At 50.2% G+C, this 16641-nt stretch overlaps 2 protein-coding genes across 5 annotated transcripts; both read left to right on the top strand.

The window, feature by feature from the left end:
- Positions 1-173: 173 nt before the first annotated feature.
- On the top strand, positions 174-9694 carry SGTA (small glutamine rich tetratricopeptide repeat co-chaperone alpha). 4 transcript variants are annotated; one of them, XM_034070634.1, is made up of 12 exons: positions 174-237; positions 1327-1454; positions 2560-2663; positions 2873-2957; positions 3535-3634; positions 4743-4847; positions 5009-5147; positions 5877-5939; positions 6336-6373; positions 7177-7266; positions 7862-7985; positions 8106-8298. In XM_034070634.1, exons 2-11 carry the CDS (start codon positions 1355-1357, stop codon positions 7974-7976), a joined length of 939 nt encoding a protein of 312 aa, XP_033926525.1. In that variant the 5' UTR covers positions 174-237; positions 1327-1354; the 3' UTR covers positions 7977-7985; positions 8106-8298. The 4 variants fall into 4 exon arrangements, with proteins under 4 accessions (XP_033926525.1, XP_033926522.1, XP_033926523.1 ...); XM_034070631.1 differs by lacking the exon at positions 8106-8298 and adding an exon at positions 8307-9694 and having other exon boundaries at positions 175-237; XM_034070632.1 differs by lacking the exon at positions 8106-8298 and adding an exon at positions 8307-9694 and having other exon boundaries at positions 237-256.
- A 474-nt stretch (positions 9695-10168) lies between these two features.
- Positions 10169-15959, top strand: SLC39A3 (solute carrier family 39 member 3). Its single transcript, XM_034070994.1, has 4 exons — positions 10169-10211; positions 10736-10828; positions 12360-12709; positions 13224-15959. The coding sequence occupies exons 3-4, from the start codon at positions 12503-12505 to the stop codon at positions 13956-13958; spliced, it is 942 nt and encodes a 313-aa protein (XP_033926885.1). The 5' UTR covers positions 10169-10211; positions 10736-10828; positions 12360-12502; the 3' UTR covers positions 13959-15959.
- Positions 15960-16641: the final 682 nt, after the last annotated feature.

Genomic DNA, 16641 nt, shown 5'->3' with positions numbered 1-16641 from the left:
CGGCGGCCCGGGGGCAGCAGCGGAGCCCACCGGGAGCAGCCCCGGGGCCCGGCGCTCCCCCCCGCCCGTTGCCATAGCAACGTCCCCTCTCGATGGTAAAACCGAGGAGGAGCAACAAGCCGGCTCTGCGCATGCGCTGTCTCCTCCTGCAGGACAGAGCCGAGGGGGGGGGAGACGGGAGCACTGCACAGGCGCAGAGGGCGGCGCATGCGCAGTGCTGAGCCCGCCCCGGCCGAGGCGAGTGTTGGGGCGTTGGGTGAGCGGGGCGGGGGGGGGGCCGGGCCAGGCCGCGTGTCCCGCTGAGGCACCGGTTGTGTCCGGTCCCTGTGGGGCAGGGACCGGGCCGGGCTCCGGTTGCAGCGGGGCCCGGAGGTTCCCTCCACCGGGGTCCCGTGTGGGCCGGGCCGGGGGCTGTGGTGCGGTGCGTTCCGTTATGGGGCCATGGGAAGTGCGGGGCTCGGGGCGGCCGTGGGTGCTGCGGGCAGGGGAAGCGGCTGTGGGATCCCAGGCTCGGTTGTGGCTGGGGCCCGGAGCCCAGCGCAGGCAGCGGTACCCGTGGCTGTGAGCGGGGGTATCGCTGGTGTACCGCTGGTGTCTCTCAGTGGGGGCCGGCTGAGCTCTGCTGGTGCCTCTTTCACACAGTTGGTGTTTAAACCGTGTAATCCCTATAATAAATCCCCTTGAAGGGGTTTGGGGTCTATAAGGGCAGTGCAGTGTTGTGGAGAGGCAGAGTGCTGCAACTCAGCAACAGTGCTGCTCAAGGAGATAGGGCTGTTGCACTTCCAGGACCTGCCTCGCGATCTTTGGGTCTGCTTATGGGGGTTGCTTTGCTTTAGCTCCTTCACTATCCATGTGCTGGTAGGGCAGGCTGGGGAGCAGTGCAGAGGACTGGCACCCTCAGCCCCTGCTCTGCTAGCAGTGCCACACAGCTTCAGCCTTTGGTTTGGTTTCAGAACCAAATCATGCTCTGGAAGCAGAAGACTCTGCTTTCTTAGGTGTGAGCGCCTCAGTTTGTCTAGTCCTAGTCAGTCAGAGCTGTTCTGGTGGCCTGAATGCCTGCAACACCTTTGGTGTATCCTTGGCAGGAGCCTTGCATGGCACTATTGTGCAGTTTGAGCTGAAGAGGGTGACTTGAGGCCTGGAGAATTCATGGAGATGGGGTTGTTTTTACAGCAGAGTGTTCAACAAAGGTCCTGGAAGCCTCAGCCAGTCCTGAACAACTCTTTTTCCTTACATTCATCCTGGGGGGAGAGCAGCAGTAAAGTTCTTCGATTTCTTGTCCATCAGGTCCTATAAGTTTTCTCTCTGTGGTTATTCTTGTTAAAGTTCCAAGGAGTTGGAGCGAGCTGCAGGGATGGCAGACCAGAAGCGCCTTGCCTACTCCATCATCCAGTTCCTACATGACCAGCTACAGAATGGGGGGCTGTCTCCAGATGCTCAGGAGAGTTTGGAAGGTAGGTGGCTTTATGTGCTTCCCTGTTCATGCATCCACGTCTGTCAGCCCAACACGTAGACACTGTTATTCTCTCTGCCTCTTCCTTGCTGTTCCTAACTTCAAACCTTGATCAAGATTGGAAATGAATTTGTCTTCTTGGGGAGGTATGAGGAATGCTGATTGCTCATCTGATTTCCTCTTATCTCTTTCAAAAGCAGATTAGTTGGAGGAAGGGATATACCCGAGATTAAAAACCCTTCTGACCCTGGCTTTGAGACTTACAAGTGTTATCTTAAATGAGGTAGAGTCAGGGGGGTGTAGTGTAGTGTAAAATCACATCTCTGTTGTTCACAGGTGTCTCATGCTTGCAGAGGGCTTCTCCCCTTTGCTGTCAATGCTTTTCCTCAGCACACCCTGGAGTACTTAGAGGTTTTTTTAGAGAGGGCTTTACTGGTAACAAGAGTGCCCTGATCTTAAAAGAGCTACTTAAGGAGCTTATGCTTTGGTCTTTGGCTTTGTGCATTTGTCCCACTAAAGGAGAGTACAGGCATGTCTGCAGAGTGGTGGGTGTATTCCTGGATGAGGCAAGAACAAAGGAGGGTGTTGGCTGGATAGAAGGGTTTGATCCTGGTGCTTTTGGACTATAAAACATGGCATGAGAGCTCCGTTGTGTCACTGCTGTTCCCCTCTTGTACTGGAAACAGCTTCCCCACCAGACTCCAGATGAGGGAGGAGGTGGTGGTTCAGTGTCTTTTGCATGGCCACAGTGACAGGCACCCTCTAGCAAGTGAAATGTACAACTTTCTCCTTGCTTTTTGCTACCCACAGCTATAGGAATGCCAGTAAAACCCCAGCTTGGTTAACTTGTACCCCCAGCACCTGCTCTGCAATCACCTGAGGGGAATAGGAGTTGAATGACTCCATTCAGGAGCTTTTGCTCCAAGAGCCCAGTTTGCCCAGCTCTGAGGCTGTGGTAAAATTTGAGGCTGTGTCCCAAATATCCTGGTGTGTAGTTTGTTTTCTTGTTTCTGGTATGTTCCACAGTAAGAAATTCAGCTGTTGTGGGAGAGGGTTAAGATTTAGATGGAGTGGGGAAAGCTAATTACATGACTCCTCTTGTCTAGTTGCCATCCAGTGCCTGGAGACAGCATTTGGGGTCTCGATGGAAGACCAAGGCCTAGCTGTGTCTCAGACTCTTCCTGAAATATTCGAAGCTGCTGCAGGAAAGGTTAGCAAGTGTCCTAAAATATGTGCTGAGTTTCCATTTGAGCAGCCAAAGCAATGAGCTCTGCTTGATTCCTCTGAGGAGAAATGCTTCCCCCTCAGAGGTGTGTGGGAGGGAAATGTTTTGGGCTTGATGAACCTGTGCTTGGGAAGGGGGAGGTGTAAGTTCTCCTCAGTGGGAGTCTAGCAAAGCCTTCTCCCTCTGCTTGTAAGGAGCCTGAACACATCAGAACGAACTCGGAGCCCATCACCCCCTCTGAAGATGACATAGCTGAGGCTGAAAGACTCAAGACTGAAGGTAATCTCCTCTGGAGCTGGTGTATAATGAGGTTTAGATGGTATTGAGGCACCTGGGAATGCTTGGAAAAGGTGGTGGTGGGGGGAAGACAAATGGGATCAACCCTTCTATTTCTTGTCTCTGCTGGTGCTGCAGTAGGTTGACATCATTTGGCTGTGTGGGACAGGCATCTTTCCTGTTGAGCTCTCCTCTGTGTGTTGCCTTTTTGCTGCTGTGCAAGAGAGCACGATTAGTTCTGCAATTTGATGGAGATGGTCCTCTGAGCCAACACTGCAGTGCTCTTCAGGATGTGTTCTGCTCTGGGGAGGCCTCAGATGGGCCTAAACTGGGGGGGGGAACAGCTCAAGCTGCTAAGGGGGGGCTTGCAGGATCAGGCAACCTGGAATTACCACTACACAGCTCCCCACCTTGTTGCTGAATGTGCCTTGCACTGCACTTGACCAGCAGCATTTGCAATTGGTTTGTGTTTCGCTTGTCCTATTTTCTTAAGTAGAGCATAGATTGAGGCCTGTTGCTTCTCTTTGACCCTATTTCCCCCCCACCCCTTTGTTAATGAGCCTTTTCACTATCTTTTTAGGAAATGAACAAATGAAAGCAGAAAACTTCGAAGCTGCAGTATCTTTCTATGGAAAAGCAATTGAATTAAATCCATCCAATGCTGTGTATTTCTGCAACAGGTACTGGTTATTTTTCTCTATCCTTGTACACCTGTGTTTTTGTTATGTAGATATAAAAGCCTTGAATGGTTAAAATGCCGTTGGTTTGTGGGGTTTTTTTTGGGGGGGTATGATTCTGTAGACTGCTTGTTCTGTTCCTTGCTCTTTGTGTGGTTTTGGGGGTTTTTCTAAGCTCATAGTGACACATACTTTCCTGTGCCCTGACATCTTTAGGTAGGCTGTGGGTGTGGAAGCAAACTCTTAGGCATTTGAGGAGACATAAAGATGCTAAGAAATACTGTCTGCTTTCATGCAGTTAACTCTTAAGTGGGATGGAGGGCCCAGGTTTCAGAGGCTGTGTTGATAATAGAAGCAAAGGAGTGAAATGAGACAAGCTTGTTCCTGAGAAGAAGTTGATGTGTGTGTAAAATGGGGTATGCAAGCAAATTCCCTGCTTTTCAGTTCCAGGCAAAAGTGTTTGGAAGTTGGTGGGAAGGCAGTTGGTGAATAAAGCAGGCTTTGAATTAGGATTTGGTTTAGCTGCCTACTTATTATGAGTATGTACCCACAGCTGGCTACAATGAAGAATGTGTCTGCACATATATTGATGATGTGGTAAGGTGCTTCTTGGGGCAAGGAGTGCACCTGGTGACTTTAGGTGTATGTGGGTCAGTCCCATGAGGTTTTGGGTAAATGCCCCTCAGTGAGAGTAGTGAGACTGAGGATTGAAAGAGCACATATGGCTTTAAAAAGCGTTTTCCCCTCTTGTGTGTGTGTGGAGGAAATGGATAAAACAGTTCTTATGACTAAGAAATCGAGGCATAAGAGAAGCTGGGAGAGATGATCTGAACTTGCAAGTGTGATAGTACAATGCCTCTCTGGAGGCCAGGCTCCTCTTGGAAAGTCCATAAGGAGAAGTAAGCCTAGATTTATTTGCAGTAGGAGTAGAATGTGGAGCTGGGTGTTTGGTTAACAGCCTGCTTGCTTAGGTATGACCTGGATTTATGTCAAGTTCACACCTGACTTTGCCTTGTACAATAGGAGACTACAGAGATTAAACAGGAGTGACCTTGATCAGCATATTGAAGCTGTTAAGTGTTTTCTGTATATCTTTCTCTGTTCCCTCCAGAGCTGCTGCATACAGTAAACTAGGAAACTATGCTGGAGCAGTGAGAGACTGTGAAAGAGCTATAGGCATTGATCCAAACTACAGCAAAGCTTATGGCAGAATGGGGTAAGAGCATTATGGTGTTTTGTACCAGAACTTTAAGCTCAATGCCTTGTGGCAGTGATACTGTTAGGGGTGTTCTGCCCTGGAGTGCCGTTTCTCCTTTGGGGCTGGAGGAAGATTGCAAGTGCTTATCTAAATGTGACCTTTTATTTCTGCTTTCATAGCTTGGCCCTCTCCAGCTTAAACAAACACACAGAAGCTGTAGTTTACTACAAAAAAGCCCTGGAGCTGGATCCAGACAATGACACGTACAAATCCAACCTTAAAATAGCTGAACAGAAAATGAAGGAGACTCCAAGTCCAGTAAGTTCGGAAACTAATGTTTGTTATCTGTGGATAAGATTAAAAGGAGGCTGCTTCATTGGAAATGAAGCTGCTTTCTGCTAAGCCTTGATGGCCTTAATTGTGTTTAGAATACAATTCTTGTGTGCAGACAGAGAGGGGAGACAAGTCTTGTTGTGACCATTGTTGAGCACAGTCACCTCAGGCTTATTTGAAAGAGCTGGAAGATGAGACTATTTAGAAAGGAGTGTTTTGAAACAGACAAGTCACTGCTCCTAAAATCCAGCTTTTTTTTTCCCCTAGTGACCTGTTAGCAATACCAAAAGGGCATTTTTTGTAGGTGGCTTTTTTTCCTTGCAAAGATTGTTTCCTTAAGAAACCTAGAGGTTTCCTAGCCAGAAAGCTGCACTGCAGCCTGGTTCCATGCAGGAAGATGTTCATAATTGTGAAGGGTTTCTAGTTCTCTAAAGACTTCTCCAGTGCAAACATGGCCAAGTGGATGTGTTTCATTTGGCACTTGTAATGGTTTTGAGCTGTATATTGTAATGTGGCTGTGAGGGGGGTGAAGCTGCCCATTGACTCCTTTAGTGAGCCTAATCCCCAAGGCTGACTGTGACTTGGAGCTTTACAGAAAGGGTATGGACAGAGCCTCTTCCCTTTGTTTTGTAACGCTAGGAGTAAAGTATTAATGTCCAATGTCAGGAAGTGGGAAGATATCATCATCTGCATGTGGTTTCTTTATGCTTACAGACTGGAGGTCCAGGAGGATTCGATTTAGCTGGCTTGCTGAACAACCCTGGCTTCATGAGTATGGTAAATGTGGACACAGATCAGGCTGTATGGTCTGGATGTTGGTCTGTTCAGGATGACATGTAGCAGTACGTGGCCTGGGAAGCTCCTGTGTCTCTAGCAGATTTGTTTTCATTCAGTGTGGAAACTGGGCTTGTACTTTGTGAAGTCGCTGCTCTTCATTTGACCTCATTCACCAGCTTCTCCTTGCAATATGCTGGCTATAGGAAGGGTGCCTGTTTTGCATTACCAGCCTTGTCTTGTGTGTTGTACTGTGGCTCCTCTTACCTATTTTTGTCCTACTGATCTGTTTCAAAGTATTTCTGCTTTCCCTTTGTAGCTGAATGGCACAACGTCTGCATATCCACCCCGTAATTTCTGACTAAATAGGGTGTCATTTTTTCTCCCCTCTTTAAATAGGCATCTAACCTAATGAACAATCCACAAGTACAACAGCTGTAAGTTTGATCCCATCTTGTATTTCCTTTTTGAATCGTTCATTTGAGGCTGTGTATGTGTTTGGCATTTGGAGTAGGTCTGAACTGGTGGGAGCAGGAGGGTGCTTAGACCAAAATTATGAAGGGCAGCTTTAAACCCATCCAGCTGCCTTGACGAGTGTATTTTGAGCACTCCAGACTGTGCTGAAGAGGTATCGTGGTATAAGCATTTGCAGAAGGCAAGCAGGGTAGATCATGGCACTGGAATTGAGTTTGGGAAGCTTGGGCTCAGCCTGGCTCTGCTGCATAGTGTTTATGTGACCTGGAGACAGGATTTCACAGCTCCATCTTGGTTAGAATGAGAATATTTCCATTCTTTGTGCTACAGGATTATGAGGATCAACTTAAAATGTTTGTGAGATACTTAGATAATACAAAGTCATCAACATAATAAAGCATGCATGCCACTAGTGAATATATTTAGGCAGACCTGTCAGTAGGTCTCTTTTGGTGCAGAGCAAGCAAATGGCTTGCGTGAGGAAGGGCAGTGTTTTAATTAAACCAAACACATGGCTTGCACACAAAAAGGGGCATCTCTGGGAATACAGGAACTGACAATCTTATAGGTATTGTGCAGTTTAATGTTACAGTTCCTCTTCTGCAGTTAAAGAAAGAAAAGTTGTTGCAGAAGATGCCCTTGCAGATAACATCATACTCTGTGTGTGAAGGTGCTCCCATTATGCCAACACTCCCCTTCCACTGTAAGCTAAACCATTTCTGTGGGTTTTTTTTCCTGCTCTGAGCAATGACTCTTATTTCCTCAGCATGTCTGGGATGATTTCTGGTGGCCACAATCCCATGGGAGCAGCAGGTACCAGCCCATCCACGAATGATCTTGCCAGCCTCATACAAGCGTGAGTAGGGAGCTGGGAGTTTCCATTGCCTTGGTCAATAAATTGGTTTGGGATTTTCTTTTTATGACCAGAAGCAGAACCTTAATTTAACAGTTGAGAAAGGCTTAAATACTGGGTGAAGCATCATGGAATGGTTTCGGTTGGAAGGGACCTTAAAGCTCATCCAGTTCCAAGCCCCTGGAACTGGCAAGGACATCTTCCACCAGAGCAGGTTGCTCCAAGCCCCATCCGGCCTGGCCTTGAGCACTGCCAGGGATCATCAGTCCTCTGCAGAAGGATGAGTCTTTGAGTCTTGTATTTCTAAACTCTCTCCAACCTTTTCATTAAGCCACAGTTTCTCTGGGCATCCTGTGCCTCAGCACCCTCACAAGGAAGAACTTGTGCTAAGAGCTCATCTCAGTCTCCCCTCTGGCAGGTTCAAGCCATTCCCCTTGTCCCGTCCCTACAGGCCCTTGTCCAAAGCCCTTCTCCAAGTTTCTTGTAGCCCTTTTAGACACTGGAGCTGCTCTAAGGTCTCCCTGGAGCCTTCTTCAGGCTGAGCAAGAGAGCAGACTGTGTGAGAGCATAAAGAGAGCTCTTGCTTTTTCTTCTTCAGGGGACAGCAGTTTGCTCAGCAGATGCAGCAGCAGAATCCTGAACTAATAGAGCAGCTACGAAGCCAGATCAGGAGTCGAACTCCAAGTGCCAGTAATGAAGATCAGCAGGAATGAGCCCTCCAGGTGAGGCTGTAGCCAGGAGTGCTGCTGGACTGTGACCAGCTGAATGGGAATTTTATGTATTTGGCTACAATATCAGTCTTCTGCCTTAATTTAGCATTGTGGTGTGTCTCCCCTCCACAGAGACTGGGTTATCTGCATCAGTACTGCTAGTACTGTGCCTCATGCAAGGCTCAGCCCAGAGGAGCGGTGAATAAGAACTTCCCTCACACATTGTGTGGCTGACAAAGAGAGTTTCATTATGTAGTGCTCACAGTGGTTAAAGGGACACTTTATTTGCTCACAGATTGAATTTGCAAATGTCTTGTCTTCCTGTCTCTGCAGCGCAGTCCGTGGGAACTATGTTCTTTGCTTTAAAAACTGGAAGCCATGTGTGTGTTGCCATTTCTTGAGTTGGAAGTGTCCAAGAGGGGGAAAAAAAATAATGGAAAACCAAAATACTTTCTATGACCTGCATGTTAAAGACAGAATCATGCTTTCTTTCCCTAGTCTTCATCCCTGCTCCTCTCCCTCAGCCTTTCCATTAGTCTCTTTGTTTTCTTCTGGAAGATCCAGCAAGCTGACCACAAACCAGCAGCAGCAGCAGTCTAAAGACACTCAGAACAATTAACTACACTGTTGCAGTTCTGTTATTTGCTACATGGGAATTTTTTAACTCATTTTTGAAGATTGATGCACTCTTCACTACAGGACGTCTTCACTTTCCTGCCATGTGCCACTTCAAAGAAGTGCTCAAGTCCTACTTAAGCCCACTTTAATCCTCCTGCCAGTTATGGTGTTTGAACACTGGAGATTGCAGGATCTACAGTTGATTAGATTGACTGCATTTCTCATTCAGGTCTGTAGCAGCATGGCCATGGTGTTAATGCATGGGAGTTTGGTGCACACCTCTCAAAGGATGGTGTAAATGTGGGGGACTCGTGACTGGCCAGGAAGAACCTGCCTCCATGCAACAGTGTTTCCTGGTGCAGTGCTTGGGGTTCTTCCCCAGTCCTGACAAAATTTGTCTAGTGTTTAGTAATTATGGCTCTGTTGTTGGAATGATCCAATCTGTGAACTAGTCAGGTGGACAGTAAGGATGTTTTTGGTGTTTAAAGGGGGTTTTTTTCCTGCTTTTTTTTATCTTATATGCATGTAAGTAATCAACCTGTTTGACCGTGCTAATGGTAGGAGTAGTGGGTGACTGAGTAGAGAGCAGATGGAGTAACAATACTGCCTGGATTCTAGGTGATGAAGTGGCTGCAGGTTTGGTGTTGGGGATTGGCAGTCACACCTCAATGTGTGGTGTGTGAGAAAAGGGAAGAGCTCTTGTAGCCACCTCAAGCCACCTCCTGCAGCCTTCCACCCCTCTAGTTACCTGTGTCACTCCTTGGGCTGATGTAAAGCTCTGGCCCCATCCCATAAAGTCAGCAGTTGAGGCCAGAGGCTTACATCGACCACAGAATGGGTTTTAAAGTAGTTATTTGCCTGTGGTGGGGTAGGTGTGTTCACAGCCTAACTGCTGGGCAAAAGGCACCCCCTCTGGAGATGGGTAGGTGTGAGATGGAAAACACCCTCTCAGGAGGCCTGGTGCTGTGAGTGAGCAGGTATATTTGCAGATTAATATCAAGGGAAAAAAACCAAAACCAAAACCGACCTGTAAATGCTCCATAAAGTAATATGTGATCAATGTAACTTGTGAAGAATAAACTATTTGGACACTTTCTTTGTTATCCCTCTTGCCCAGGTGACTGAAGCAATACATGGTGCTGTGGGGTCAGGGCTCTGCTCCTCCGAGGCCAAACCTACACCTGGGGTTTATCCACCTTTCCTCATTGTTCATTATTCCCTGCTGGAATGCTGCTCCTGCTGGAATGCTGCTCCTGCCCATTCCTGCTTCCCATACGCTCTTCCAGTTCTCTGCAGCTGGTTTTTGGTGGAGGATGCCATGCTCTTCGTTGGCTCCTCCACCGCTTGGGCCATCCCCAGCCCCTGTGCCTTGGCCCGGTCAGCACCGCCCGCTGCGGACAGTTCCCCGGGCCTGTGCTGACCCGGAACCTTCCGCCGCGCTCCGCGTTTCCCCTCCGGCGCGGCTTGAGCGGCGCTCTAGGCCGGACACCCCGTGCTGCGGGGGCGGGATGACAGGCGGCCCTCTCAGCCAATGGGCGACTGGGGCTTCCCGCCTGTGACCAATGGGAGGGCTTCGTGGGCGGGGCTCCGTGAGGGGGCGCTCGGACGGTGCGGGAGCCGGTGCGTGAGTGGGGGTCGGGGGGGGGCTTCGTGAGGTAACGGAGGGTGCGGGAGGGCTGAGGCTCAGGGGGGACCGGATGGCTCCCTCCAAGTGCCTGCAGGAGGATGGAGCCAGGAGGGGCTGGGCTCTGCTCCCAAGGAACAAGGGATGGGACAAGAGGAACCAGCCTCAAGCTGCACCAGGGCAGGTTTAGATGGAGCTGAGGAACAATTCCTGCCCCACAGGGTGCTCAGGCATTGGAACAGGCTGCCCAGGGCAGGGCTGCAGGCACCGGCCCTGCAAGTGCTCACACACCCTCAGTGCCATGGGTTAGGGGAGGCCTTGGCAGGGCTGGGAATGGTTGGACTGGATGAGCTTAAAGGGCTTTTCCAACCTGGTTGATTCTATGAATATATATATATATAATATATATTTTCCTCTATATAGGGCCCTCTGCTTTATATCATATCTCTTCTTGCTGGCATGGTTCATTATGGGCTGCTAAGCCAAGCGGTACCTGTCCTAAGTTAATTCTTTATTACAGAAGGCTTTCAGGCTGGTGAAGCAGTCCAGACGCTGGCAGTGCTGGATCCTGAACACTGGGCTGGTGGCAAGAGCAGGCAAGGAGAAACACGAGGTATTTCCTGTACTTACTGCTTCCTTCTTCACTAAGCTGCTTTGGCCTCAGGTCAGGGGCAGAACGGCTGCTCTCAGCTGCTGCAGGCACCTGGAGGCTTTATGCTCTGTTGGGGCTGTTGCTGGGTTAGAAGAAGGAAGATGAAAGCCTTGTGAGCTGTGTCGGCGCAGTCCTGGGCTCAGCCTGGAGAAGGGAGCCTTCTCTCAGCTGCATCAATGGGCTGCCTGCTGCAGAAGCCCTGTCCATGTACATTGAGCTGTCAGGATCTGGAGTGACTTGTTCAGACCTGGCTTGGCTGCTGGGTCAATCAGTGGCCGGGATGAGCATCACTTCTCATGGGTGCTGAGGACCCAGGGCCTGACCACTGTGACCTCTCTCTGTTGGCTTCTGCTTGAGTTGCAAATGTGGAGAAGATAGAAAAGAAAGCATTAACCCCCCCCCTCCCCATACCAAGTACAGAATCATTCAGGCTCCCACTTTCCCTTATTTAATAAGAGCCACCATTTCTGCCCTGTGCATCATGGGTGAGGGTGTTAACATGGCTGGGAGTGTTCAGTGTTAGTTTGTTACCCCAGTGCACTCTGGCTGGCAGCCTTTACCTGGTGACCTGCAAGAGAACCTTCTCAAGGTGCCGTTGCTTTGACTTTACAAGGCAGTTCTGTGGAAGTGGTGAGAGCAGCAGGGGGGGGACCTGTTCACATTTATGTATTAACAAAAAATAGTTTTAGCAGTGTTATTTTGCAATTATTTTAGGAAAATAAGTTTCACTGCATGAAACCTGGAGGGAAATGCTTTAATGTTTCAGATCAAGTCAGTTTTTGTGACCTAAGCAACTCAGATCTTCTGTCTTTCTCATGTATGAAACAACCTCTGCCTCTTCTTTTGTCACCCCCTATGGCCAATAGAAAACCTTGCAGGTAATTTCTCTGTAGGGTTTCCCTTTAGACACATGGGTATTGATCAGCAATCAACACTTGTACTGCCTCCTGGTACAGTACAAACAGCCAATGGTAGAGGCTGTGACCCACTCCAGCAAGATGGTGCGGATGGCTCAGGAAATTGAGCAGGAATTAATCCAATAGCGTAGTTTCAATTATTTAGTACCCCAAAATCCCCTGTGTGAATGTGGAAGGGAGATCTTTAGGTTCATTCCTGTGTGACAGATCCCACCCGCCCAAGTCCATATTCTCTTCTCATTGTTAAAAACCAAAGACTTGATCCTTTGGTTGGGCTCTATTGCAGTGTCAGGTGGGTTGTGTCTGTCCTGGTGTAGGTGTTTGGGGTGAAACCTCTACAGCCTGAGGCTGTGCCAGTTTGCTGTGGCTGGTGCAATTCTCACAAGGTTGTTAAGTTGCTGTTCTCTGCAGTTCCGTGTTTCTCTGCTGGTTTCTCTACTTGCTGTGTGCAGGGTTCTGCTGCTGTCAGCTCCTTCCACCACCTCTGGGGAGTTACAGGGGTTGCTATGCAGAAGCTGGCTGTGTTTTGGGATGCTTCTATAGGAAAATCTCTCTTGTTTTACTCCTGTCCACAGAGACTGAGTCCAGGAGCACGTTCCCCCTGAGATCTGTCTGTGCCATTGCCTGCTGATGTGCCTGCTCTAAGGGGAGCTGGAGGGACCCCCACTAACCACTGTCCACAGGGCCATTGACCAGGGAGTGCTCACCAGGAAGCACAATGAAGATCGTGGTGGCCAAAGTGCTGTGTCTCCTGGGCATCTGTGTCCTCATGCTGGTGGGGTCCCTCCTTCCTGTCAAGATAATCGAGGCTGATTACGAGAAAGCTCATCGCTCCAAGAAGGTTCTTGCCCTCTGCAATTCTTTTGGAGGAGGAGTTTTCCTGGCCACGTGCTTCAATGCTTTGCTGCCTGCTGTGAGAGAAAAGGTAACTGCTTCTGAGCCTCTCTCCTATGAACACTTCTGGTCAACTGGTGCCACTGTGTTCAGGTCCCCTGTGCAGGGGATGCAGCCTCCCTGCTCCTGCCCTGAGCTGGCCTCTGAGGCTGGTGGGAATAGGGATGAAGGGTTTCTGTCCAGCCAGGGCAGCTCATGAAGCCTCCTCAGAGATGGCTGTGCCTGGTGCCCAAGAGCTGTGCCCATCTCCCATTCAGCTACTGCTCCTGTGCAGATGGGGATCTATCTAGTTTTTAATGCAGAAGGAGGCTGAGCATCATCTGGATGTGAGGCTCAGAACTCCTCCTGTTTAGCGTGTGTTGAAAGCATTGACAGCTGCAAACCTTGCCCTGAAAGGCAAATAGGTTCCTTATCTCCCGTGCTGAGGCCTGTATACAAGGGTACAGGAAACATCCTGGATTAATTTTGTCTCCATTTAGAGACATGCTTCACTTTTTGAAGGACAAAGGTGATTGATTCACTGTGGATTGTTTGCTTCCTTCCAGCTCAATGAAGTTCTTCGGCAGGGGAACGTGACCACTGACTACCCGGTGGCTGAGACCATCATGATGGTTGGCTTCTTTGTGACGGTCTTTGTGGAGCAGCTCATCTTGACTTTCCAGAAGGAAAAACCTTCCTTCATTGATTTGGAGACCTTCAATGCTGGTTCGGATGTCGGGAGTGACTCTGAATACGAGAGTCCCTTCATCGCATCTTCCCGCGGGCGCCCCTTGTACAGTGAGCACAGTCACCACTCGCATGGCCTGAACATCAGGGAGCTGTCCCGTTCCAGCCCCATACGGCTCATTGGGCTGGGGTTTGCTTTGTGTACACACTCCATCTTCGAGGGACTGGCCCTGGGCTTGCAAGAGGAGGGTGGCAAACTCATGAGCTTGTTCCTAGGAGTTGCCATTCATGAGACGCTGGTGGCAGTGGCATTGGGCATCAGCATGGCTAAGAGCTCGTTGCCACTGAAGGATGCTGTGAAGATGTCTGTGACAGTGAGCCTGATGATTCCTCTGGGCATTAGCATTGGGATGGGGATTGAGAGCACCCAAAATGCAGCCAGCAGCATTACTTCCCTGCTCCTGCAAGGCATCGCAGGGGGCACTTTCTTGTTCATCACCTTCTTTGAGATCCTTGCAAAGGAGCTGGAAGAGAAGAACAACCGCCTCTTGAAGGTTCTGTTCCTGGTGCTGGGCTATGCAGCTCTGGCTGGGCTGGTCTTCTTCAAGTGGTGAACACAGGAGCAATGGGAAGCAAACCTCACCTCCTTCCCTTGCAAAAAGCACCAGAGATGAGCTTCTCTTCAGCCAAGGGGGATGTTGAAGCAAAATGGCTCAGTGAAACATCACAGTCCAGGTGGTATTTCCATATTGACTTAAAGAAGGAGAATTTCTTCCTGTGTGCTCAGAGGGAGATAAAGATGAGGAGTGTCCCAATGTAGGTGCCACAGGTATTGTCCCTCCTCTCCGAATCTGCAGGCACAGCAGCTTGTGGAGAGATTAGTTGAGCCAAACATTAAGAATCTGATTCTAAGGCTGCCTTCAAGGAGCCCATCAAGCATATGTGGTTTCCTGTTAATCTGCACTGCCAGCCACCTCCCTCCTTTCCCTCACACACATTACACAATCTGGGGCTGAGACACTGCTCCCTTCACTCCTGGGCTCTGAGAAGGTGAGAAACAATAACAGCAATACAGTCAAAAGCAAGTGTGATCATGGATTGCACAGCTGCACTAAGCTGCTTTTGTTAGCTTAGTTTTGAGCAATGCCTGGTTGTGAGAGCTGCCAAAAATCATCCCTTCTGGGCCCGTGGTGTGCCTGGTGCACAGCTCCCCCCAACAGAGCTTCCATCCTAATCCATGGTGACTCAGGAGCTTTTGTTTCGGACTTGTTAACGGACAAAACGAGGCCAGGTCCCTGTCCCGTGTTTCATTGTCCACCTCTCACCCATATGTTGAGCATTCCATAAGGAAAACCTCCAGCAGAGTGCTAATGTACCATTTGGCAATCTCATGTCCCTGTCCGAGGGCCTTGCTACAGCATTCCCAGAGCCTGGGATCCACCAGGAATGAGCAATTCCCAGCAATAATATTTGAAGGGCAGGTGCCTGTGCTGAAGTGGGTTTAGCAGCTGCCCTCAGGTGTGGCTTTGTGCTCCCTGCTCTCCCTGCTGCCAGGCTCCCGTGGCTGTGCTGCATTACAGAGGCTTTGCAGGGCAGCTTGCTGGAGTCCTCAGAAGCAATCTTCCCTTGGGCTTTAGGAGGTTGTGGAAGGGCTGATGAGAGGCACTGCGCAGGAGCAGCATTCCCATGGCTCCAGAGCACGGCTTCAGGGAAGCTCAGTGCACTGCACATCCTGTTGTGATCATTGGATTTACCCTCCTGGCTGAAGAGCTCAGATCAGAGCCTGGAGCTGGGAACTTGGCCTCCCTGCTGCCTCCTGCTGCTGTGACATGAGTGAGCCTTTGCTTGTGCAGCAGCTTCCTCAGGCAGAGCAAAGCTGGTTGGAAGTGCTGATGGGATTATAACGGGCTTAGCTGTGGTGCAGTCCCTGTTAGTGTGATCCAAAGTGGGAAGAAGGATGGGTGAGACTGTGAAACAGCATCTTGGAGGCAGTGGTTGGCACAGCTGCAGCATATGGAGGCTGATGAGACTCATCTGACACTTCCTGGTGATAGCTATTTTAATTGCCACAACGTACCAAAGTCAATTAATCTTGCTTTGAAAAACCTGGAGTGCCAGGGGGAAGGGAGAGTTATTTTAGGCCTCAGATGGCATAAATGAGCAGGGCCTGAGGAGAACGTAATAGGCCTGGATGTGATAAAGCTCTGTGTTGTTTCACTTCTGCAGCCAGCCACTCTGTATCCCAGCACCCCATTCCCCCTCCTCATCTTCCTCGTCCTTCGTTGGGCCTGGCCCCATCTGCATTTGAGGGCTGAGGTACTAAAGCCAAGCTAAGCTGTTGATGTGAGGTTTCTTAACCTGTGCCCGAGAGATCAGTAGGGATCCACTGCTGGGAGCTGGGATCATGGATCCCCCCCAGCCCTCTCTGGGTCTGGGGTCAGTGTGACAATGAGGAGCCAGGCCTCTGGTTTACACCCTTCTTCAGGTGGTGCTGAGCTGTCCCCCCTCTTCCTGCTGCCCTGGAGGGGTTTATTCACCTGTGAGTAGCAGAGTCCAGTGTTCCTGGGTTGGTTTAGGGGCAGAGGAGGATGAGCCCTATCTGCTGCTCCCAATAAAGCCTCTGGCCTCCATCCCTTTGTATCCCTTGTTCCTTTGAAGTCACAGTTGTTCCGCTGCGACCCCTGGTCATGCAACAGGGGCCTGTGCACATCCTCTGGCAGGCAAACCCCAGCCTGAGCTCAGAGGGTGAGCACAGGGGTAGAAGGCTCCCGTTCCCCCCTTCTCCCATCCCACCCTGCATGGCAGTGATTCAGCCTTGCGTGTGCAGCAGCCCCATTGCGTAAGGCTTGGGGGGGAGCTGGGGACTGAATGAAGCAAGAGGAGGAGCCGCAGCTGAAATGATCAAGGAAACTCATTCATTGCCTCTAATGAGTAGTATCCATCCAGCTCCTAACACCATGGGGGACTGCGGGCTGGGGGGAGCACAGGGGGGTGCCTTTTCATTGGGGGGGGGGCCAATCAGGGCCCTGCCCCATTCCCAAGAGGGAAGGTGGGTGGTGTGTGTGTGTCCCAGCCCCTTGCTTCCTGCTGGGCCCATCCTGCTCCTCAAGGGACACGTGCTGGTGGCTGCTATTAATAGGAGCTGCGGATTTTAATTGCTGCACGAGTGAGACGCTGGTAACTGCCCCCTCCGCAGTGACCTCCCAGCCCATGGGGCCTGTGCCCCCCTCGGGCTCCAGCCCCACTGTCCCCACGGTGGGGCAGAGCACCCCACAGCTCCTGCAGCTGTGCCCTGCC

The sequence above is a fragment of the Melopsittacus undulatus genome, chromosome 19, assembly GCF_012275295.1.
Source record: "Melopsittacus undulatus isolate bMelUnd1 chromosome 19, bMelUnd1.mat.Z, whole genome shotgun sequence".
Taxonomy (NCBI): Eukaryota; Metazoa; Chordata; class Aves; order Psittaciformes; family Psittaculidae; genus Melopsittacus; species Melopsittacus undulatus.
Note: the sequence above shows the minus strand (reverse complement) of the source record. Positions and strands in the feature narration are given on the sequence as shown.

Bases quoted from the DNA above. Each gene is read 5' to 3' on its own strand.
- SGTA (XM_034070631.1), top strand. From the start codon at position 1,355: ATGGCAGACCAGAAGCGCCTTGCCTACTCCATCATCCAGTTCCTACAT. The intron at 5,148-5,876 runs GTAAGTTCGGAA...TTATGCTTACAG, and splicing joins TGAAGGAGACTCCAAGTCCA to ACTGGAGGTCCAGGAGGATT. The intron at 5,940-6,335 runs GTAAATGTGGAC...CTCTTTAAATAG, and splicing joins ACCCTGGCTTCATGAGTATG to GCATCTAACCTAATGAACAA.
- SLC39A3 (XM_034070994.1), top strand. From the start codon at position 12,503: ATGAAGATCGTGGTGGCCAAAGTGCTGTGTCTCCTGGGCATCTGTGTC. The intron at 12,710-13,223 runs GTAACTGCTTCT...GCTTCCTTCCAG, and splicing joins TGCCTGCTGTGAGAGAAAAG to CTCAATGAAGTTCTTCGGCA.